Here is a 23264-nt window from a genome sequence, read left to right on the forward strand (position 1 = left end):
TGGTGCTTACGTATACCTGGAACGCAAACGTTTCGTTTACTTAGCATAAAGTTACAACGTTTGAAGCAACACAGTCTGGTATGATGGTAGCAGTGTATAATCATATTCAAACAAGGCATGGAAGAAAAAAATTGATTGATGATGCCCGACTTGTTCCTATCTACCTTTTTTTTTTCGTTTGCTTGGGACATCGTCCCCTTTTTATGTGTACACATTATTCATACGATGTGTATATCTAGGGATATATAGCAAACGCCCATTGCTATTGCCAACCAGCTGCGTGTATCTAACAATATGACATGCATACACGTGTGCAGGAAGGAATCAGAATCCTACTACTTTCCATCGTATCTGCAATGTACTAACCACAGAACCATAGCATTTGTCATATCAGGGATCCGAGTGTAATAGAGTAATAAAATACAGCGTAGCGATAATGATATACTAACAAATGTTATGCCGTAGCCATGAACCTTATTATCGCTCCCATCTTTTTTTCGCATTGACTCGTTAGAATTATCATTTTTATTGATCTGTTTATAAACTTTTGGCTAAAGCGACCCATCACAGATCACACATACACATCAACAAAATATCATTGTGTTTCAGCCCATGTGAAAAAATATACAAGAAGAAGATTGCCAAGGTTGGCAGTACGGTCCTTTTTTTGTCGTTAGAATAGTTTGTTTCACCTACTCACCGTCGTTTCGGAAAAACGAAACTGCAGTGAGGAGGAGATGATCAAAAACATTTTTTAAATTCCCATCCCCTGGAGTTGGAAACCTTTCTTATTGTTTTCCTCACAGCATGGGTGCTGTTTACATCCCTGTTTGTATTTTATAGTACCTAGCATCACCGTACATTGACATCATTCATCGCCGTCCAGCACTATTTGATGCATAACATAACTCCAGTAGAATATGTGGGCCCCTTTCAGATCTGGTGCTAATCTGGTTAAACTGCCAAAAAGAACGAGTTCACTGCTCATGATATCATAATATGGGCCCAAACACAAAATTACTACATAACAGTTCGCATAAGGGATTAACTAATAAAAGTGTCACTTTTTCTTATAAAAAAAGTATCTTATCATAGTCTAGATGAATATGCTGAATGTTGTCGCGCCAACTAAGTGAATCAAAATGCTGACATACTGTATAATATGAGATATGGTCGTGCCCATCGTAAATTTAAGTTTGCTTTAGTGTCACCTTTGTTGCTATAGCAAAATGCTCCTCATGGTAACACTGCCTCAACCGTAAGTGCGCAAAAAAAACCCTCATGTCGACGCTGAGGATGATATGACTGATTGCTTTTTTCAGTTGATATCATACAACAGTGACGATAAAATGTCCCGAATTTAGCTAGCTACGTTATCAGTATCCACTTGTTGTTGTGGCATTAGCTTAGTATCTACACAGCCGTTTTAAACACTGCGTTACAGGCATGTCATTTATATATAATGCACACCTGTAAAAGACAAACTCCCACTTAAAATTTCCTTTATCCGTAACGATCATGCATTCATGTTATCCTAGACCGGTTTAATATTATATTGCTACAAAATTATTCCTGCCGAATAGCAGCACTATAGTTAGAAGAGAAATATATCATTTATGGCGCATTTGTTCGTTAGATTTTAGTATTTGGCAATAAAAAATGGCCCGTTCTCTTGTGTCCCCCAGCTAGACACTATTATAACCCGAGGTGGGGGAAACCGGGTCAAACCAAAGCGATGTTTTGAATGGTGTCACAACAAACTTTCTTCTACTGCTTGAGAAGAGTATCTCACAGAACCGCGGAGAATGTATTTCAACTTCAGGGTCCAAGGATCAGGGGTACTTTAGAGCAGATATGTACCAAGTTGCATGCGTGTACAATGTACAGTACATAGTAGGTTATCGTCACTTTGATTTACCTAATTCAAATGTCATTTTTGGTGTCTATTTTGTAGATTATTGAAAAGTAGATAGCTAAAGTGTAGAACTATCTTTCCAACTAAACATTCCGAGTTAGTATCATGCTGGTGATGTGTCGTATAGTCAAGAGAAGGAAGTGAAGAAAGAGACGAAAAAAGAACTATCATAACTAAGTTGAGATGAAAAGCTTATTTATACGAGTCAAAGCCCACAAATCATAATATACGACAGCTGGTACCAGCTCATATTATGATCAGAATGGTTGAACGAATCATCAAAGCGCCACTTGAGAGCTCTGGCATATGTAAATGACCGCTTCTCGACAAACACTCATAAATCGCTACGCCAACCAACACTGAGACCTAAGTGCGCTTCATCTCAATCATCACAAGCTCGACCTTGCGGACCCTCACTAAACTATCCATGTTGGTGGTAGTATCGCAAATAAGTATTTAATGTATGTTAGAGGCTATGTTTCTTTCCCTCAGTAAATTCCTCAGTTGATTGTTAAAATGTCACTTATAATTCTCGTCGCGGCTCATCATTATTTCTTCCATTTTTTATATTTACGTAAGGATTCAAGGAGGAAAAACGGTGAATGGTATTTTGTAAATTTCGATCACAACATCCCTTCTCGTAATAGCGTCGGGAAATCAAGCTTGTAAATAATGCTTAAATGCTCTATAGCATAAGCGACTGGTCTTCGATATCGCCCATGGTGTCTGCACTCAATATTTCTTGGACCTCACCACGACATTGCTCATCCAAAAGAATACTTTTGATCTCGACAACATCCTTGTTCTTAGTGGTCAGGATGGCGACGGTTAACCAAAAACTCGATGATGATGGGGGGCGGACAGCATATCACCTTAACAGTATCAGTTAAAGTGTAGAGATTGGATTTAGGTAATCTCATAGTATCCCGAACTCGTACTCTAACATTGATAACGGGTGCCATTGTCTCTTGCCCATCTCCCACGCGTAGCAGATACTCTGCGAATTGACGCAGTATGAATCCATCCATAGTGTTGCTTGCTTGTTGCACACGCATGTTGTCTGTAAACGATGGTGGACAGCATCATCCCAGAAATAAGCGTTATTCAAGCATTGATTAACGATCTGTGCGCGTGTTCTAATTGGTACATATCACAGGTAAAACCTACAATAAAAGACGATATGATATCCTACCATACCTTTTTAGAGATCAGAGCCAAGGTCACTGTAGACGAAGCACTATGCGAACCATCACTATCTGTATACAGAAAAAGATGTATATGTTTTTTAAAGGTAATTTTTTTGCTAGTAGGTTCCCCTCTCCAAGCATCATTTAAATGAGTACTACAATACATATTGCCACCTATGCTGCCCTAGACACTTCAAACAGATTAAGTACTGCCCTGAGCACCTCGCTTCGCTCGCATAGTTCCTACACCTTAAACCCTAAACGAAATAATACATGCTTCGAAATTGCGGAGCATGTTTTTGCGGAGTCAGTTTCCGTTTTTGGTAAGAGACTTTTTGTAACTACCAAGCATTTCAAAGAAATGCCCATGCACCAATTTTACATCATAGACAAAAAGCCCTGGCCATCCACGCACCCTTCCAACCACGCGTGCAGAAATGCGTGGTATTCTTCAAGAAGCAGACGGTGTATAATATTGTCTATATGTGGGTTTTATTTATTGCTTTGCCTCCTGCTCTGCTGCTGGTGCGGGTAAGTTCTCGTCCTTTTTGCCACCATAAATAATCTCATATCGCTGTCGTGTGGTTTCATCCAGCATCTGTGCACGTCCACGTCGCTCAAAGTTGACCATGTATCGATCCGACTTGTAAGCACCACCACCCAAGCCAAAACACATGACGATATAGAACTACAATCGATGACCCCTTTGTCAGCCCATTTATCCTTTCTTACCCCCATCCTTCTCACAAAATCCAGCCAGTTCGTTACCTTGTTAACAGTTTGTGTGCGTCGGTACCAAGGGAAGAACGAGTATGCGAGTGCCGAAGCAAAGAGACCAACACCAGCCCATTGTGCTGCACCAACGGCAAAGCCCTTCATGGCATAGTTGCTTGCGTCTTCTTGATCTTTATCGCTGACGAGTCTCATGGTTAGCTGTAGCAGTAGTAGTATAACAAACAAAGGAAAATATATTTTTGAGAAATAAAAAGAACGACAATATCGGGCACTCTTGATCACACCATATAAGCATTCTTTTGCCGACTCCGAAACATCGCCTTTTCTTTTCTCCGCTTGCCATAAAAGTGAGTCAAGGCTGCCCGGCTAAAGCCGTCGTTGTTGTTGCAATCGCGTACGTAATGATACGTCAATTTTCATATCCACAAAAACCGGAATCATGTCTTACAGTATTTTACATGGCACGACTTTTTGCCAATCCAATGAATACATTCATTATAATTACTGATAGAAAAGATGAGGAGGACCAGCAGGCATTGAATTCAACTTCTTGTCAGTACCCTGTTTTATCATGATTCAGTGAAACTATTGAATCTATCTGGTATGTTACTGCATACACTTGCGAAGGATCTCGACTTAGTAGAAGAAAGTCGCTTTATCTAAAGTTGCTATGGACATTCATACAGTCGCACTTGCTTGATTCGCATTGCTGCTGGATCATTTTGTGTTCTTTGACAGCTATCTAAGAAATGCAAGCATTGGCAGCATGTCAGTCGGTTAAAAATCATTATTATGTACTGACATGTAGTGCAAGAAGACATTTGTTTATGTATCATAAGAATGCTTTATATAAACAAATGTTTTCTCAGGAGGTGTATTACAGTTGGGAAAAGCGGTAACCAGAGGTTACTATAGAACAGGTGCCGATAGCGTTGTAGTGATTACCTTCTTTCCAAATGGCTGGAAAACGGTTACTATACAATCGAACCCCGTTAACGTCAACCCTCAGGGTACCAGCAAAAGTGTTGACCATATCGAGGGTTGACGAGCACCGGGGGTAGAGCGTAGGCAAATCTTTAACTGCTAAATTTGAAAGGGTACCAGCGAATCTGTTGACGCTGTCGGGGGTTGACGTTATCGGGGTTGACGTTAACGGGGTTGACTGTAGTATGTAGCGAGTGGTAGCAAGGTGTATGTCAGAGTAAATTAAAATAAAAATGAATGTCGATGGTACCCTTTATCGTTCAATTTCGTAACCCCGTAACAGATACTCCTTTTAAAATGGGTTAAAATGGGATATACCTGTATATTGTCATATCATAGATTATAACTGATGATGAGGGGTCACTTTGACATTCAAAGAAGTTCTTACCGGAAACATCATAGTTTTGCTGTCACGGTACCCGATCTTTTGAACAGATATCGTAAGTAACCAAAAGCCTACTTTCTCTGTAGGGCATACGGATACCGGTGGTAGGCCATCCAAAGCCTATACGTGAATCCTCGCTTATTATTTACTGTATGTTTGTACACTGCTATTATCACATATTTCACAAGCCTTTCTTTCTAGAGGTCTTTCTCGCGCAATATTCCAAACAAATCAAAACAATATTCTCCAATGTTGCGATGTGATTATATCAGAAACATCAAAGTTGGGATGTTCCATGTATGACATTCTACTCTTAATCAGCTTATGTAACGTTAAATGTGGAAGCAACAGAAGACGATCATATGCCGTCTATTATTATCAAAATCGAAAACAGGATTATAGGACGTTTATATTGAAGAAAGTACAAATAGCCATTAACTCAGAACATTAAAAGAGGAGATATTGAGTAGGTTTTTCTCAGCATGTGAGTTTCCCCAAAGGAATACGCGATCTTAATTTTTGGTAAGTCTCTGCACTACAGTTCTCCCATGAAGTTGAACAAACATTTGGTAGGACAAATCCTTGAGTATGGATGACACCAATGTTTCGGTGAAGATGTAAAAGAATTACTGCATAGAAATGTGTCGATGTTACTGTTGTATAAACCATAATAAGCAGTAGATATGTGTTGATTAAAATAAATCCTAATGTTGCTAGAGTAGGGTAAGTAGAAATGACAGAGGAAAGAATGTCAGTAGCAGTTGTTGGAGTATGATTGTGCATGCAGATGCATGATTCCCCGCAATATTCGTTTGGTATCGTCCGGATCAAAAATAGACTTTGTACTACTCCAAGAATACCTTCTACAAATCTATGTAGGATGTTCAAAAAAGAATATCTTGTGACGCTGTGGGTAATTCAGGCGCTGCTCTTGACACAAAGATTGGCTCTGTTCTGCCTCTAATCAAATTTAAAGCTTCTATATAATTTCGTTGTCATATTCCGGCATACGACATTTAGGGTTTAGTGGCATGCTATTTGATACGTTACTTACCCCATGAGATTACCTCTTCTAATTTGATAACAAACTTTTTTTCCAGCACAATGTAGTACATTATTTCAGCATTGGATTTCCGCGAGCATGAGCTCTCGCAGAGGAACAAAATCAAACGGAAGCGTATCTTAAAAAAATAAAAGTTGTATATATACGATATATTTGGATGGCGTTTAGATGCGCTATCATTTTCATCCTAACTCAAAGCGATACAGGTCGCATACATTACCTCCCCTTTGAAAATGAAATTGTGCGCTCTTTTGATCCTTACAGTTGCATTGGTGCAGCTGGCTGCAGCCCATCCGGTGGTTAAAGAGGTCAACAGCAAGCGAGCCGAAGAGACAAGTTATGATCCAGAAGCAGCCGCGAAGATAACAAATGGACCGCTTCCATCTGAATTGGAGCAAAAGTATGGCATGGCTCTCAATGCTACAGAGTATCCAAGTAGCGTTGCCGAGGCATTATCTCCAAAGAGCTCCACTAAACTCAGGACAGCATCTTCGTCGACAAGCGCTGATGTCGCTGTTCGCCAGGCCACCAATACAGAGATCGATATCCATACTTTTTATACCAAGCTTTCAGCCGCAGCTTATTGTAGATCGGTAATCCCTGGAGGCGACTTTACTTGCAAGCACTGTGATCCAAGTCTGCAGCTCATCAAAACCTTCACGACTTTAATCGATGACACCAATGTAATGGTGCTTCGGGGTGACGCTCAGAAGGCTATCTACGTTGCATTTAGAGGTAAAACCTCTATCCCTTTTTATGTGGTACTACTGTATACCAAGCGAGTGATCACTACACTTACACTCAGAATATTTTAGGAACAAGCTCGATCCGAAGCTTTGTTGTTGTACGTATATGCTTTTCAACAAATGATACGTGTTATAAAGCCTACATAATCAACAGATGTTTATTGATGCTGTTAATTTTACATGACAACAAAATAGGACGTCGTTTTTCTCCCGGTTGATTATCCAGTTGCTAAGGGAACCAAGGTTCATAAAGGTGCGTGTTGATGTTTCCGCCAAGATCTGGTATAGTAGCAGGCAAAGCAATTATATACAACAGCTGCTTATTTGACTGTAGGTTTTCTGGAAAGCTACAACTCCGTCCGCGATGATCTCATAAAGACTGTTCTAGAGCAAGCAGGACAATACCCAGACTATGAAATTGCTATCACGGGGTATGTGAAGAATTGAACAGACAAGTAAAGCAACATTGAACTTACCTACTTCATTTTGAACATTACTAAAAAAAATTCACAGACATTCGCTCGGGGGCGCTCAAGCAGTGCTGTGTGCACTGGATCTGCTTAACACAAACGGAACGCAGTTCAGCCCTGTTAACTTAAAACTCTATACTCAAGGTATATGCCCAACGCTTCTGATCGACTTTTGAAAACGAGACTCTAATTATGTTCCAATGCTCGTTTCCATTTTCAGGTCAGCCCCGCGTTGGCGACTCCGCCTTTGCAAATTACCTTCTAAACACTAAAATTTCTTATGAGCGACTTGTCAATAAACGTGACCGTAAGTACTACATTATCTTTCGTCTATTCCCAAAGTAGCTCTATGTGCGTACTGTACTACTTGTATTCAAGGCTTCTGTTTCCTTTTTGGTTAGTTATTCCGCATCTTCCTCCTGGATTTATGAACTTCCTCCACAGCGGTTCTGAATTCTGGATCAACAATGATGGCGTCCGTAAGTTTACCGAACAGGAATTTCTGAGCATGTCCATTTTATATGATTATAGTACCTAGTATACTAAAATAGGATACTCACAATGATGAAAACAATTTACGTGTATTAGAGGTTTGCCCCGATGGAATTGAAACAGATAGCTGTTCAAACTCAATCGTTCCGTTTACAAGTGTGCTGGATCATCTTACTTACCTTGACATAAACGTTGGTCTATGTCTGTAGTGATGAGATCTTATCATAGTATAAGCCACCAGCAGAGCTGGTTTGCTTCATTCAAATATATTACACTACCGTTGCTGTCAAAAAATTTGTGTAATTCAGCTTTGTCATTGGTACTTGATGTACTGTTTTTTAATGTATTATTAACCTTTGTATATTTATTATCCACAGTAGTTTTATTTAAAGATCATTGGCAGTTTTAGGATGAAGCGATGTATTACATATAAAATAATAGTATATACCGTATACTGAAGAAGACGCCGTTTTTACCTATCGTTGCCTTTTTTTTTGAATTTTTTCCCCAACAGCTGAAATATTGCCCTGAACATTTGTGTATATGCCTTTTGCAAAAGGTTTGATATCTATTATGTCGCAACTTGTGCCGAATGAAAGCATGCTGTTTCGTATGTATTAATTTGCTACTAGTTACATATAGAAAGGTGTAGCTACTGCTACTATAGACAAGAGTAAGTAGTGCGAATAGCTATTAGATACGAATTTAGAAACAATTTCAAATCTATAATTTCTGTATATGCACTGTACTAACCAACAAGAAGCCAGCCCAGCTATCTTGTTTGACTTTGACACATACATAGCCGTCGCAGGATTTAGCAGTGTACAGCGGAAAAAAGTTTACATATAATGTCATTACGCTAGTTGTTGCTGAGAGAATAATACGTTTTAACCTTGTCGATACGTAAAATATGATCTTCTTTCTCTCCCCACGAAGAGAATATTCTATGCAGCGTGGAAAACGGAACTAAATTTTGTAAGAAGGCTACACTCGACAAAACGGTACATATTTTCCTATGTGAACACGTAGTCATAGTGACATACAGTATAAGCTTGAGCAATTGAATAATTGAAGAGGCGGGAATATAACTCCACATGGCAGTGCTCCTTAGCTCCAGGAGCAAATAAAATGAAGCTGTCGCCATCTTTTACTGTACAAGTACTGATACTCATTCAATATTACGCTAATGGCAATCGCATCTTTGTTGCAACGGGTTGCAGCGCATCCAGTAGAAATGGTGCATCATCATTATGGCAATCGGCAAGTTGCTAGTACTGACCCAGAAGCAAACCTAATGGCCCAGAGCGGAGAACCACGGGCTGGTGAAGAACAGAAGAATGACATGGCTAATAACTCAACAGAATATTCAAGCAGCGATGCAGAGGCTTTGACATCCAGTGCAAGCGGGGGCAGTGTGTGCATAGCATCTCAAGCCGAAATAAATGAGCTTATCTTTTATATCAAGTTGTCTGCTTCAATATACTGCAGAGCAGTTATGCCAGGAGGATCTTTTACTTGCCAAAAACTAGTCTCTCATTTGTGAAGACTTTCACAGCCTTAATCACAGATACTAATGCAATTATTTTAATTGGTGAAGCTCAAAAGACTACTGTATCTGTATTGTTTTTAGAGGTAAGCAGTATTTCTTGCTGTAGTAATTAAACCTCTCTTCGCTATAATATCTATGCTAACTGATCCATACGTACCGTTACACTGTCAAATAGGATTGAGCTCCATTCGAAACTTTATTGTTGTATGTATAATGTTAAGCTTGCTGGGATCACACTGTTAGCAGTTTCTGACCTCAGCGTCGTCCAACGAAACTGGTACTGTTTGATTACATGTGTCTATAGGATTTTGTATTCAATGCAGTCGATTATCCCATTGCTGAAGGAGCACAGATCCATCAAGGTACGTTGCTTCGTTCTGTACACCACAAGGTCAGTAGTGACGATGCTATATTAACCTGGAAACTTAACAGGATCTCTCGCAAGCTATGATGCTGTTAGAGATGATCTCTTGCAAGTTCTAGTGTACAGTAGATGAGCAAGTAGACAAGTACCCGGATTACAAAGTTGCCACCACTGGGTATGTTCCCACATTGCAGAAAAATGCTACAATTTTTAAAGTGAGGTACTCAACGGGCACATTTGAACGAAAATTCAAAGAAGACATTCCCTTGGTGGTGCACCAGTTTTGCTGTGTGCATTGGATCTCTTGAATACAAATGCTTGTCGCAACGGCGTAGACAATATGGTACTTTATACTCAAGGTAATGTCAGTTTTGTTATATTTTCGCCCCAAAAAATAAAACTAATCTTTGCTAACGATATAGGACAACCTCGCGTTGGTGATCCTGCATTTGTTGATTATGTTTTGAGCACCAATTTCTCGTATGAGCGCATTGTTAGCAAGCGTGACAGTAAGCCTTCTATAAACTACATACGTACTACTGTCTAAATTTATGCTACGATACTTGTCACTTATAAATGGTACTATCAGTTGTTCCGCATCTTCCTCCAAGTGTTTTCAATTTGTTGCATGCCGGCGAGGATTTCTGGGCCAAGGAAGATGAAACCGTTCGTGAGTATATAAAAGTAGCTTCAATTTTATTATAGTCAACTTATAATTACTGACCACCTGTTTATAATACGTGCAGAGGTTTGCCCCAACAACGGCATCAAGACTGATAGCTGCGGGGCGCTTTGGACCATACTAACTATCCGGGTATCATGACGGATGTTTGTTTATAAAAACGGTAATCACCAGCGGATCTGGTGCGCTTAAATTATGTATGTTTTTGCATGTATTAGAAGTGTTTTTTTTTCATTGACATGTTTGCAGAGTTTGTGGTAGTAGTAATATTGTGTATTAACTATTTTTGAGAATATACAAAATCATCTACATAAGCATCACCAATTGTTTAAAAAACTTGCTCGCAAAGGTTATAGAAAGATGTATACGTTGTTATTTTTATGCTTGATGTGGCACAGACGGCGTTTTACATATGCCGTCATATGCAGTCTATGGGCATGGGACCGTGGTTGAACACTGGAGAAAAATAAAAAATGTCAAAAGAAGGTTACAGCAGAGCTTAATGTTTCTCAACGCCGTTTCTCTCTCGGTGTATATACCTATCAGATGCTGATCAAACTAATATAATCATTGAAAGGGTCCATCAATTGGTAATACCACTCATTCAGCGCTTTATTGTTGAGGAAGCTCATTATAATGCGGCTGGCGAGTGTGTATCCTATCGCTACGTATTACATTGAAGAACCTATGAGTTTTCGTAGAGAAAAACAACAGAAATCGCTGGCAGCGCACAGCTAAATATAGTCAAAAGCATCAAATGCAGCACTGATGTCACTCAGTTATTACCGACCATTCCACTTATGCAAGTATATCATTAATACTTCTGATTTTCTACCCCGACGACAGATGCTTGATTGTCGACCCCGCATTCTAAGCCCTGCAGCACCTATCTTTTTCTTCCCGTTCTAACCCTCGTGCGTTATACATGTCCCTTGGCTCATCATGACTACAGTTGCTAGACCATTTTGCATCGCCTTGCGCTATTCTACCCTTTTACGTTCAAGACTGACAATACCTACACCTTCACAGACGGTGTCTCGCCTTGCACGAACGTATACCGTTCCGTCAACTCCGCGGTACTTGCCACCTCAACAATCGAGTAAGCATGCACACCAACGATGCACAAACTCTTTCTCTTTTACTTGCATTTCAAAGCTTTGATTGGACTGACATGAAAAGTGAAAAGACGCTACTGCAGCAAGCGCTGCGTCTAGAGTGAGCAGTGGGCCTGCCGACGAGTCTCAGGAGACAAGGTGACGCACCAGGGGAAGGGGTGTTGTTGGAGAACGAAAAGAAAACAATAAACAAGCGACTGACACATTATCCTGGCTTTTCAATCCCAAATATTCCAGAGCAAGCGAAATTAAGGATGCGAAACTGATATTCAACCAAGCATGGAAAAATATTGAAGACCACTATGGCCGAGAAAACATTCATTTACCTCGAGAGTTTATTTTCTTGATGGGTGCGCCTGGGTAACGTTTTTTTGTTAAAGAAATAAGAGATAAAAGGGAATGGAAGGAAGCTAGTAATCAGGCACCGTCGTTATTGTCAGCTCACTAAACTGTGGGACACACACACTGCTTTTTATAATGATAATTTCCAACTGTAATAGATCGGGTAAAGGCACCCACACACCATCTATACTACGTGCTCGTGGCATCACCAATCCGCCGATTTCAGTATCGCAGTTGCTACAGACGCCCGAGTGCAAAGAGTTAATCAACCAGGGTCAGATGATCTCGGATCGGTATGTGATCGAGCTGATACTGCATGCCATGTTAGATTGCGATCCATCCGTTGGCGTCTTGGTGGATGGGTTTCCTCGGACAGATATCCAGGTCGAGGCGTTAAAGATGCTGCATGAAAAGATGGCCGAGCTGAGAAGAGAGTTTTACAATACAGATCGTCGCGATCAATTTCCGTAAGTATTAAACAGAAATTCGTTGGCTGCTATGCGGTTAGCTTTAGTTTTGCTGACAGGTGTATGGATCGAACTGATTGGCCTCCTAACCCCTTCACCCTTGGACTTGTATATTTAGACGCCCAGTGTTCCGTATTTGTGTGTTATATGTGGATGAGGATATCTCGGTGCAGCGACAGTTGGCACGTGGAAAGATGATCCGCGATCATAATTTAGAAGTGAAAAAGACAGGTCAAGGCGTGGTGTGGGAAGAACGTGTGACGGACAACGATGAAATGGTATGTGCTCGTTTAATCAAAGTAGCTGTGACAAAAAGAAAAGCATTATTGAATTCCCACGTATTGTGTGATAGGTGATCCGCAATCGATACTCGATTTTCAAAGCCCACTATGGCTCGTTGCTAAAGTTATCTAAAATGTTCCCCTTTCGTAAGTGAAAACAGAGAAAAGTCAAGTTGCAGATAGTGAACCCCTTATTCATATTATAACACATTGTATCATTTTTTAGATTTAATCAATGCCACAGGCCGTATTAAAGAGGTGATGGAGATCATTCTTCACGAGTTCGAGTACCAGTCCTCACTTGAACTGGAATCGGATACCTATGATGCCATCTCGCATATCCCACTTGCCACTGCCATTGGTGTGCATGCTCGTCAAGTTAGTACGGTGCAATGGAAACTGGATACCCATAAAATGTAGATATTTAAGTCATTGACATTTCCAATTGTAGGAATTGATCAGCCGTTTAGAGCATTACCAAGAAATTGAACCGGTTAGGTTGCAGAGCGCTATCCAGTTTATTGATGACCATATCATTCCACAAGTCAACCGACACTCAATCAGTGGCCATGCCATGATCCGCACGTGCGTTACTTTAAAGAATATTATACTGGGTACGTGAAGTTACTGATATGCATGTTTTTTTTTTGTCTAGAGAGGACTCGTTGCTAAGTGACGGCCACTTTGTCGATATTGTGATGGATGTATTATCCGAACGAGGCTATCATGTGTCATTCGACAGCCGGACGCACCATGAGCCCGTCCGCGTCGATCTAACAACGGGCAAAATTGAGTTAGAAACGTAAGTGAGCTAAATTCTTTGTAAGCGTAGAAATAATGTTGTACTTACTGCATTATTATCCATAGCCATCACACGTATATGTTGAGCATCCATTTCCCCAAGCATTATATTAGAGCCTTAGAGCAAAAATTCCATTAGCTTTGCTATGTTCGCCCGGCACCGCTCCCCCCTTTTCGTTTCAATATTGTATAACATATATAATGCTTCCTTTTGAAGCGATAGAGAAAAGAAGCACGCGTGTATGGATGTGTGTGTGCGCGGCGTGATGATGGCGACGAATAAATGATACCAAACAGTCCAACAAGGAAGTCATATGGAATACTCGTGGTATGTATACTACAGATTAGGATACACCAACACGACATGTATGATACACATTTTATTTATATATGAAAAGACCTTGATGTATATGCTGTGATCCCCTCTTTCTCTCTGCCTTAACGTTGCACATTGATAGGAACGGATGAACGACTGGTTGTAAAATATTAGACTTTAATAAATTGATCCGCACCAACGTAACTCAAATGTTTGGCCTTTTCTCTCTCTGAACAAAGTGTGTCGTATACGAGTCTGGGTCAAAACAACAAGAAAGTAACGTGACCTAGACGAGTCAGGCACCGGATGGACAAAATCTGGGGCGAATTCAGCCACGACAAAGCCCTTTATTCTTTACCCCCATTTACTTGACCTCCCACCGCAAACACCTTTTTTAGTGTGATAGAGGAGGGAGTGAGACAGGGATCTTGACGAGAGATTTCGATGGCAGTCTCAACTCTCCTTACGTTCTTTGTCTCATCTCTCCTTTAACTTTCTCCCGATACATGGAAAAGATGGTGATGATGTAGACGGTTTCTTTACGAGCATACTATGTAATAGTGATGTAGTACTAGACCCAGTTAATAAGCAGCAGGTTTGAGATCCGCGTCTAAGTATAAATGTCCGCACACACACGCGGCGAATGAATTCTTGAAGTCTAATTATCGATTTTCTACCGGCGTTGCTGACCGAAGTTTCCGTTGCTGGGCCAAATCGAAAGAAAAAGCAAGACGTTATGTTAAACCTCCCCAGATAATTAACGAGAGCATTCTGTATCCATGCACTTTACGATTTCTCACTCTTATTGCTTTGGTTTGGAACGGATAATGCAGAGAAATGATGTTTACTTCTACCGACTAGTGTGGAATTTTCTATTGAACGTAACCTAGCAACAGAAACCCGTTATCTCCATAGAGACAAATACGTTGCTTTAAGCAACGGCAGCGGGGTGCTAGGGACAATACCAAATAAGAGTTTGTAGACTGGGTAATTTCATGAAGTGAGTTTTGAACATTCATTGAAAGCGATCAAGGATTGAGACTAATAAATACTGTAAGAATGGGGGGAAGAGTAATACTAATTATGCCAGCAGCACAACGCTATGTTGCGCACAGTATAAATAGTATAGTTTGGGCAAGTTCATTCGTACATTGTCCCAATGTTCCGGGGGTGATTGTTATATCGCGCTCTTACAAAAGCCTTCATAAAGGCATGCTTCTCCAGTTGTTCATGGGGGACCCTGATGCGACGAGGGCAAACAAACAACCATAAGACAGGACCGGCCTTTGAATCCATTCCCAATTTGTTGCTCTCCCCCCAAACTTCTTTTTTTTCCTTCTCTTTCTCTCTCTCGTTTTTTTTTCCTCTTTTATTTTAAACTTCTCTCTGCTCCATCTTAAATTCGCAATGGGCATTTTCTCGAACGGTCGTTCCACTTCTACAGATTCACTTGACAAGTCTCCGAGTGTCAGTGATGTCGACACCTTATCGGTCAAGCACGCCGAGCCGGGCACAGGCGGACAGTTTAAAGAATTCATAAAGCAGGTCATTAGCTTCACTGGCGATCTCTCGTCATTGACCTGTCCTGCTTTTTTCTTGAATGGTTTGTCGCTACTCGAGTATGGGTAAGTTAAACTATTGACTCTATCAGACTGTTGGGTCTTCTGCCCTTGTTTTGTTTCTGTACTATTATTTTTATATCTTGCATAATCATATGCGCGCGAACAGGCGCGGTAGCACGCGGATGATTAATTATTTTTCTTTTGTTTATAAACTTTTTAGCTCGTATTGGGGCGATCATCCTTCATGGTGAGTGCAAAGTGGAAAATAAAAAGAGATAGCGATCATGTCCCTTTTTTGGGGTCGCACACAAAAACTCTAATCATATATCCGCTCTCTAATCTATGTTTTCTATGTATACTTCGATATAGTTTCACTGCTATTAGTTCTGCTTCTGACCCAGCAGGTATAAGAGAAAAGAATGTTTGTCTTCTAAGTGGTATGTGATGTGATTAAAGCTAAATACATTTTTACTACACTAGAACGTATGCTTGCGGTGTCACGTTGGTTCATGTCGACCCTTTGGGGCAGTTATGCATCACGGTGTACAGGCGGTAAAACCGAAAAGAAACCCTACAACCCCATTCTCGGTGAGCAGTTCCACTGCAAGCTTGGTGATGTTGAATGTGTTTGCGAACAAGGTAATCAATCTTTACCCAACACGCTACAATGTTTTTTAACTCATCTAATAATATCGATTAATTGAAAAAACTTTGATATAGTGTGTCACCATCCTCCAATTTCTGCGTTTTATCTTCAAGATGATAAAAGCGGTGTATCTTTGAATGGACATAGTAAGTTAATAAGCTAGTTGGCTTACCAAATCATGATCCTCCTTTATACTAAACGCTACTTCAAATATATTAGGTGGCCAGAAATCTCGGTTTAAGGGCACTAGCATTAAGACTGAGCAAGTTGGCCGTGCCGTCTTGTATGTTAAGGAATGGGACGAGCAGTACATGATTGACTTTCCGGATCTGATGATCAGAGGTTTCTTGACGGGCGCAGCATATCTTGAACTAGCGGGTGTATGCACAATTGCGTGCTCGTCCAAAAAAACCAACACGCGCATCGAATTCGTGCCCAAGCCCTGGTTTGGTGGCGAACACAACCATATCAAGGGATCGATTACATGCGATGGCGAAGATGTTTACACTTTGTCGGGACGATGGAGCCACAAGTCTTATTACACCAAGAAGGGCAGCGAGAACAAGGAGCTGCTTTTCGATGCTGAAGCAGAGCCCATGGCGAAACGAGTCACTGCACCAGTCGAGGAGCAGCAGCAGATCGAATCGCATCGCTTGTGGGGCCCTGTCACCGAAGCTCTGCAGACGAAAAATTACTCTGTCGCCAATGCTGAAAAAACAAAGATTGAAGATTGGCAGCGCAGTGTTCGCAAAGAACGGGCCGAAAAGGGTGAAGTGTGGGCTCCCAAGTTATTCAAGTTTGTTCGAGATGAATCTGCGGACGACACATACACCAAGCGCAACGTTGAGATGTTGCAGGATATGAAGCGCAGAAATCTGTTGGATGAGGGTGCATGGACATACAACAACTCACTCCATGATCGCAAGGACTAAGCATTTATACACACAGCATTAGCACTCTCACACGACATACACATACTTACTCCATTTACTCAAAACCTAGCGCAACTTCTACATACCAACTGTAAAACTTTGTACCAACCCCACCTACCCCCTACATCACGTAACAACAAAGCAAATACAACATCACACTACCTTTCTTCCCACTTTTACTATCACCATCTCCTTTTCTAATCTAATATTATCGTTGCTTGATCGGGCTTCTTTTTCTCCTCCCCCCCTTTTTTTTTTCCTTTCTTTCTTAGAGCTCTAATTTCCGTATAATAAACAAAGAACCAGTTTTTTAATCGTTTTCATCATAAAGTACATCTGTCCAGCCCATACTTCGTTGAACTGCTTCTTCCCATACATGGAATGAATTCTCCCGTCCTACATATAAAAAAGACCATTGGTAACACAATACACACAGGGACAAAATTAATCACTCGTCCGTAACCCTGTTCCCTTTTGATTTTCCCCGCTTTTACCTTTATCATCCAGCTTGCTATTAAACACTGTTGCAGCTTCGACCTGAAGTTCTCGTAGCTCTTCAACATCTTTCCATATCCCTACCGCCAAACCTGCAGCAAATGCAGCTCCCAACGCTGTTGTCTCTCGCATGGCCGGTCGTTCTAACAACAACAATAACAGCCATCATGAGAAATATGGTAGCTTTCATCATCTATATGGGGAGGGAGGCGGGGTAAAGATTACGTAATTGAACCTTACCAACAGGGATGCCCAATGTATTGGCCTGCGTCTGCATGCAGATGTCGGAACTGGACATACCGCCATCTGCTCTCAAGATCTTGAGCGTTACATCACCGTCTTCCTTCATGGCATCCAAAATTGCTCGTGTGGAATAACATACGGCTTCCAATGTTGCTCGTGCGATATGACATTTGTTGGTATATTGAGTCAATCCCACCAATGTTCCACGGGCATCGTCACGCCAATACGGAGCAAATAAACCCGAAAATGCCGTTACAAACATGACGCCACCGGTATCCTCAACTGTATTAAATGGAGAAGGCCATTGATTAGTCATACACGCTTCGCTAATAACAACAACAACTTACCTTTGGATGCAAGTTCGTCCACTTCACGGGCATGCTTAATAATACCGAGATTATCTCTGAGCCAGCTGACAGCAGCGCCAGCAACACTAATAGATCCTTCAAGTGCATACGCAACGCGATCGCCAAACTGATATCCAACCGTCGCTAATAACCCGCTTTTGGAAAAAGCAGGTTCTGATCCAACATTCAGCAACATGAATGCGCCTGTACCATAGGTGTTTTTCGCCTCCCCGACCGAGAAACATTTTTGCCCTACAAATGCCGCTTGCTGATCGCCAAGACATCCCATCAAAGGCATGTCTTCTAAGGGTCCGCTCACGATGTCACCGTAGTGTTCCGACGAAGATACGATTTTTGGCAGGATGTGTTCTGGTATTTCAAAGAAGCTAAAAATGTAATCATGACATCAATTTCTTTTCAATCTCAGGGACTTTTGGGTGGGGGAGGTAGGGAGCAAAGCTTTTACTTTAACAAATCTTTATCCCATTGTCGTGTTTTCAGGTTCATAAGCATCGTTCGACTTGCGTTTGTCGTATCTGTTACGTGGATACCTCCCGTCAAATTCTGTACGATTTTTGTGTGAGAGAGAAAGTACGACAACAACAGTTTCTGTGATAACTACATTGTAGATAAACAGTGTACATACCCAAATGAGCCAAGAATCGACCGTTCCAAACATTGCCCGCTTATTGTCTATCGCTTCTTTAACATCTTTGACCTTGCTCATCAGCCAGTGCAGCTTGACTGCCGAAAAGTAGTTATGGATCGGTAATCCGCATATGGATTGCACATCGAATTGCTTGGCCTTGAGCTGCTTGACGACGTGCTTTGTTCGCGTGTCGCCCCATACAATGGCATTATAAAGTGGCTCTCCGGTTTCTCGATCCCATACCAGAGTCGTTTCTCGTTGATTCGTAATACCGATGGCTGATATTAAACACGTGTAGGGAATTAAGCAGATACCCTTCATATTGTTCAGCTCTTTCAGTAACAAAAAGTACCTTTAATTTCCTTGAGATCACGTCCCATCATCCCAAATTTGCGAAGGGCTTCCTCTGCACATCGTGATACTACATCCAAAAGCTCTTCAGGATCATGCTCAATCCACCTTAATAATAGGATGAGAGCAGTATTACATCAGTACCAGATACATAAAGATATCCGTACAATAGAAACGCCTTATAACAAACCCTGGTTTCGGATAATGTTGTTCGAATTCAAGTTGGTGCCACGTGATCATGTTGCCCTTATCGTCAAAGATGACGAAGCGTGTTGAAGTCGTTCCTTGGTCAATAGCTCCAACGTATGATGGCATGATTCGATAGGTTTATTCAGGAAATTAAGGAAGAAGAATAGAAAAGAAAAGTGGAATGTAAATCCCTCAAAAAAAGTAGGGTGGTTTAATCGAAACTTCGGGATTTTTTTTTACTTTACTTTATGCAGATCGCATTTGGGGGTGATGCCACACCTTGGTACTTGTTGAGTGGAGCACTTGTAAAGAAGTACTCGTATACGCCATCCCGAGCAGAGTCATCCGCGAGAGCTTCCAAGTAAAACAGCTCGCCTACATATGATGCGATGAGCTTCACTATATTTCAAAAGCCTTCATTCCCATCCAACCGAGTAACCCTTGTTAGATGAGTGGACTAACCTATTATCATGCCAAAGCCCCCTAAAAACTGGGAATCTAGTAGAATAAGCGTGGGACATAACCGATGTCATTAAAAAGGTTCTTTCAAATTCCCGGTGATGTAGTAGTATGCGCGCAAATCATATAAATGTATTTTGGATTCATTTAATCGGCACCCTCTTCTTCTTCTTCCTCTATATTATACTTACGACATGAATCATTATCATCTAAGAACGGAACAGCCTCAAACGCAATGTTATCCGATGCCACCGCCGCAAACTTCTTCTCCCAAACCCAGCGATACGTCTCTTCGCACGCCTTGACGCCAATGCATTCTGGATTGGGTGTATGCTGCTGACACAACTGTTCGCCCGCCAGCTTTTCGCATGCTACCGTGAGTCCTGTCCGCAGCATCAAAATATCGCCTTCCTGGAAAATAACGTTTTGGTCTTTGGCCACCCGTTCTAGTTCGTCAACAGTAATATTATATCGCTTGAACGGGTTTAATTCCTGTCCTCGTTGCTTTGCCCACCATCGGGCATAATCCAAGAGAACGGCACGACCAGCAATACCGCGTTCCGCCATGTGATGCACACCCAATCGATCAGTGGCGTCAGCTCCAGGTTCGATATCCGAAAAATTTACATTGTTGTAAAATTGTTTGCTTTTCCAGTGACAACAGTGTCGGAGCCCATCCCACTGTGATGATGATTGCGTGTTGAAGTTCTGGTAGATATCGTCAAACATTCTGTCCTTCATTGCGCTGCAGCGGACAATCTGATGGTCGATTTCTGACCGGTTATGAAAAGGAGGCTGAGGTGCTTCAAGTTTCCAGTTGAGAGGAAAGACAGCACCTCGGCGTATACACGTTTGTGAAGCCTGTATATATCATTTAACAATCATAGTAAGTAGTAGACAAGGGAGGTCTTCTCAACAGTATACTTTAATGTCACTGTCTGTCTTTTCGATGAGCATATATACCTTGAGGACGCGCTCTTCTGTCAAATGGTTGAGTGTACCAAGATTATCATCTACGCCCCAAACGCCCCAAGCTGTTTTGGGAGGGTATTTAGGATCAATCGGAAGTTCGTCATAAGACGGAAACTGGGTCATCTCTCCTTTTACTTTTTAAAAGACAAAGAATTGTTGCAGGTTGAAAAAAGAAGATGTTATCTAAAACGAAAGAGAGAAAACGCCTGCTATTATATATAAAACTCTCATACAAATATTTACGCTCGAGAGGGATTTGTTATGTAGAGCATCCTGCAGTTTTGTGACACAGAGATTTCTGCATCAAGCTTCCGTCATCAGTTTTAATGGGACTTGTAAGAAGCATGATGTAAAAGTTTGATTGCCGATATCTCAGAACAAATAATACAGATGAAGCTAAATCAATGCTTCAGTGACTTTGTTGCATATAGCAATAACACTAGATCGTACTATACAGGCTGGGTTGTGGAGGCAATCACAAGTAATCGTACTGTTTATGGTGCTCAGAGCGGTGGCTATCGCAATGAATATAATCATTGAGACAATTACCACCACAATCATAATATTACCGCTATTTTTGCCATCGTTTCATCATTGTGGGGTGTGGAGGGTTCGTTATGAAAGAAAGAGAGAAAAGGCTAATCAAAAAAGCACACTGTGATAAGCGAAAGTTGCTGGGCAACAAAAAAAAAGTTGTGACGTCAAATTTGTTTAGGGCAAACGGGCTGGGTGTGGGCTTCAAGTGCAGACAAAAAGTCTCGGTCTGCAAATACCAATACCATACGAACAAAAAGACCCTATAACCACACCATGGCCTCTCGCTTCCTTTCTACGACTCGCCTGGTGCGCGCACCTTTGACTCGTCAAATTGCTCGCCGTAATTACGCATCCGAAGCCAAGGATGCCAGCCCCAAGTTTGCCGATGAGAGTGAGTTTCCTATTATAATTAACTTGACCTCCAGAAATCCACCAGCAACACGACTTTGTGCAACTCATATATAAACAATATAAAAAATTAGCATTCAACGGTAATGTCTGGAGAAATGCAGCGATTGCTATCATTGCTGGTGTTGCTGTCTATCGCATCGATCAACACTTGACCAACTCGGGCGAGGTACGAAATTAAACGATTTAGAAATAATACTTCCAATCAAACTGTGAATTTGAAAACTAAGCTCGGAGTGTTCTGATATGTCGTATAGGAGAAGCATCCCTTCACCAAGTGGATTGAATACCATATGGAGTCGTCGGACGATATGGACAAGTTGAACCAGCAGAAACTCGATGAAGCATCCAAGTTGGCAGAATATAGGTAAATTACGCGCGTATAACGCTCAAATAACACGTTGTGTTGTTATGATTATTGGTGGATCATACCTTTTTTGTTCTTTTTTTTATGTTACTAAACCATGGTTTTTTGTTTTGATGGCTCAATCCAGACTTATTGCCCAAGATGCTCAGCGTGCTCCCATCTACCGTTTGAGAAACCCAGAGTAAGTGGCGAACTAGGTTGCATTATTTTAATACAGGTTTGTGCTAACTGGGATGGCTTTTCTATGTTTTTGTTAGATCTTTTGAACGTGGAAGCCCTCGTGGTCTTGTCACTGGCAACCAAGTCGACTTGTCCGACTTGAAGGTTCGATCGGATTAGATTGTAAAAAGAACGCAACGAACGCACGTTACATAAACGGCAAACCTTTACGCACGAACACGAACCACACACAACGATCCTATCTACAAACTGCACCACACCTTGGTTTTTTTTTTGTTCTAGAGCCATTTGAAAAAAAAGACACATTCAAAAAAATAAAATAAGCACGACGACCTGCCTCGCACCGGGATAGCGTAATTAATCAAACAGCGGTTTCCATGCATGATATATAACTCACATGTTTCGTTGTTGAGCAGAGGTGTACGGCATTGTTAAAAGACGGGTTTAGCTTTTCCCTGTTTGAGCATGGATGGCTAGCAAAATAAGAATGCTGCTAGCAAAACTAAAAATGCCTTTGGTTAAATGAATATGCTGTTGGCGGAAAGAGAAGTCCGTTAACAAAAGCTGAAATGCCATGGATTAAACAAAGTAAAGTCCGTGTCCGGTAATAGTGTCATCATTTAGCATTGAAGTGCCTTATCCAGAATTCAATAATAGTAATATACAGTATATCTGGTAAGGTGCGTAAGCTTGTCAGGGATCTTGTATCAATTACAGAGCAGCTGTAACGGCAAGACAGGCATGTATCATCGTAGCAAAAGGTCACTTTGACAGCCTGTTTTATAAAAATATACCAACATAGAATGAGGAAGGAGAGGACAACCTATGAACAGACTAATAAGCCGCAAGAAGACTAGCAATATTCTCGAGGAAGATACATAAACTGAAATTGGATTTCATCAGAAAGATGCAATGAAGAGCTGTGGTTTGTAAAGCTACCAAGGGAGTCAGGGTACCACATCGCTAGACGTCAAGCGTTTACACACACTACATACACCATATCATATATTACCACAATCTGTCCTTGTTTTAC

At 41.2% G+C, this 23264-nt stretch overlaps 8 protein-coding genes across 8 annotated transcripts; 5 read left to right on the forward strand and 3 right to left on the reverse strand.

Annotated features, from left to right (window-relative positions):
* Window positions 1-3598: 3598 nt before the first annotated feature.
* Window positions 3599-4029, reverse strand: BDB00DRAFT_884574 (uncharacterized protein; the record flags this gene model as incomplete). The annotated part of the gene is made up of 2 exons (XM_053128341.1): window positions 3599-3790; window positions 3871-4029. The coding sequence occupies 2 exons, from the start codon at window positions 4027-4029 to the stop codon at window positions 3599-3601; spliced, it is 351 nt and encodes a 116-aa protein (XP_052975398.1).
* A 2473-nt stretch (window positions 4030-6502) lies between these two features.
* Window positions 6503-8286, forward strand: BDB00DRAFT_932155 (lipase; the record flags this gene model as incomplete). Its single annotated transcript, XM_053129065.1, has 8 exons — window positions 6503-7004; window positions 7085-7113; window positions 7211-7268; window positions 7350-7446; window positions 7529-7629; window positions 7706-7792; window positions 7887-7964; window positions 8074-8286. The coding sequence occupies 8 exons, from the start codon at window positions 6503-6505 to the stop codon at window positions 8184-8186; spliced, it is 1065 nt and encodes a 354-aa protein (XP_052975399.1). The 3' UTR covers window positions 8187-8286.
* Window positions 8287-9163: 877 nt separating this feature from the next.
* Window positions 9164-10667, forward strand: BDB00DRAFT_876688 (class 3-domain-containing protein; the record flags this gene model as incomplete). The annotated part of the gene is made up of 8 exons (XM_053127508.1): window positions 9164-9389; window positions 9575-9609; window positions 9831-9888; window positions 10017-10065; window positions 10146-10249; window positions 10313-10399; window positions 10480-10564; window positions 10637-10667. The coding sequence occupies 8 exons, from the start codon at window positions 9164-9166 to the stop codon at window positions 10665-10667; spliced, it is 675 nt and encodes a 224-aa protein (XP_052975400.1).
* Window positions 10668-11406: 739 nt separating this feature from the next.
* BDB00DRAFT_844847 (uncharacterized protein) lies at window positions 11407-14110 on the forward strand. The gene is made up of 10 exons (XM_053125029.1): window positions 11407-11671; window positions 11759-11825; window positions 11925-12047; window positions 12188-12496; window positions 12615-12774; window positions 12849-12924; window positions 13004-13155; window positions 13229-13362; window positions 13433-13579; window positions 13645-14110. The coding sequence occupies exons 1-10, from the start codon at window positions 11515-11517 to the stop codon at window positions 13715-13717; spliced, it is 1398 nt and encodes a 465-aa protein (XP_052975401.1). The 5' UTR covers window positions 11407-11514; the 3' UTR covers window positions 13718-14110.
* Window positions 14111-15210: 1100 nt separating this feature from the next.
* BDB00DRAFT_844852 (uncharacterized protein) lies at window positions 15211-17357 on the forward strand. Its single transcript, XM_053125030.1, has 6 exons — window positions 15211-15519; window positions 15677-15703; window positions 15826-15860; window positions 15937-16095; window positions 16177-16248; window positions 16322-17357. Exons 1-6 carry the CDS (start codon window positions 15302-15304, stop codon window positions 17032-17034), a joined length of 1224 nt encoding a protein of 407 aa, XP_052975402.1. The 5' UTR covers window positions 15211-15301; the 3' UTR covers window positions 17035-17357.
* Window positions 17345-19603, reverse strand: BDB00DRAFT_932158 (glycerol kinase; the record flags this gene model as incomplete). The annotated part of the gene is made up of 8 exons (XM_053129066.1): window positions 19310-19603; window positions 19121-19227; window positions 18766-19046; window positions 18586-18683; window positions 18120-18505; window positions 17770-18054; window positions 17529-17672; window positions 17345-17430 (listed from the first exon to the last, which is right to left on the reverse strand). Exons 1-8 carry the CDS (start codon window positions 19432-19434, stop codon window positions 17345-17347), a joined length of 1512 nt encoding a protein of 503 aa, XP_052975403.1. The 5' UTR covers window positions 19435-19603.
* On the reverse strand, window positions 19550-20862 carry BDB00DRAFT_771175 (uncharacterized protein; the record flags this gene model as incomplete). Its single annotated transcript, XM_053119938.1, has 4 exons — window positions 19550-19683; window positions 19771-19806; window positions 19959-20628; window positions 20731-20862. 4 exons carry the CDS (start codon window positions 20860-20862, stop codon window positions 19550-19552), a joined length of 972 nt encoding a protein of 323 aa, XP_052975404.1.
* A 613-nt stretch (window positions 20863-21475) lies between these two features.
* On the forward strand, window positions 21476-22637 carry BDB00DRAFT_981413 (uncharacterized protein). Its single transcript, XM_053129985.1, has 5 exons — window positions 21476-21667; window positions 21759-21853; window positions 21942-22051; window positions 22179-22232; window positions 22309-22637. The coding sequence occupies exons 1-5, from the start codon at window positions 21550-21552 to the stop codon at window positions 22388-22390; spliced, it is 459 nt and encodes a 152-aa protein (XP_052975405.1). The 5' UTR covers window positions 21476-21549; the 3' UTR covers window positions 22391-22637.
* Window positions 22638-23264: the final 627 nt, after the last annotated feature.

The sequence above is a fragment of the Zychaea mexicana genome, assembly GCF_025766255.1.
Source record: "Zychaea mexicana strain RSA 1403 chromosome Unknown BDB00scaffold_94, whole genome shotgun sequence".
NCBI lineage: Eukaryota > Fungi > Mucoromycota > Mucoromycetes > Mucorales > Lichtheimiaceae > Zychaea > Zychaea mexicana.

Coding starts and splice junctions, on each gene's coding strand:
- BDB00DRAFT_844847 (XM_053125029.1), top strand. CDS start 11,515: ATGACTACAGTTGCTAGACCATTTTGCATCGCCTTGCGCTATTCTACC. Junction 11,672..11,758: donor CTTGCCACCTCAACAATCGA/GTAAGCATGCAC, acceptor AAAAGTGAAAAG/ACGCTACTGCAGCAAGCGCT. Junction 13,580..13,644: donor GGCAAAATTGAGTTAGAAAC/GTAAGTGAGCTA, acceptor TATTATCCATAG/CCATCACACGTATATGTTGA.
- BDB00DRAFT_844852 (XM_053125030.1), top strand. CDS start 15,302: ATGGGCATTTTCTCGAACGGTCGTTCCACTTCTACAGATTCACTTGAC. Junction 15,704..15,825: donor TGGGGCGATCATCCTTCATG/GTGAGTGCAAAG, acceptor ACTTCGATATAG/TTTCACTGCTATTAGTTCTG. Junction 15,861..15,936: donor TTCTGCTTCTGACCCAGCAG/GTATAAGAGAAA, acceptor TTACTACACTAG/AACGTATGCTTGCGGTGTCA.
- BDB00DRAFT_981413 (XM_053129985.1), top strand. CDS start 21,550: ATGGCCTCTCGCTTCCTTTCTACGACTCGCCTGGTGCGCGCACCTTTG. Junction 21,854..21,941: donor ACTTGACCAACTCGGGCGAG/GTACGAAATTAA, acceptor TATGTCGTATAG/GAGAAGCATCCCTTCACCAA. Junction 22,233..22,308: donor TACCGTTTGAGAAACCCAGA/GTAAGTGGCGAA, acceptor TGTTTTTGTTAG/ATCTTTTGAACGTGGAAGCC.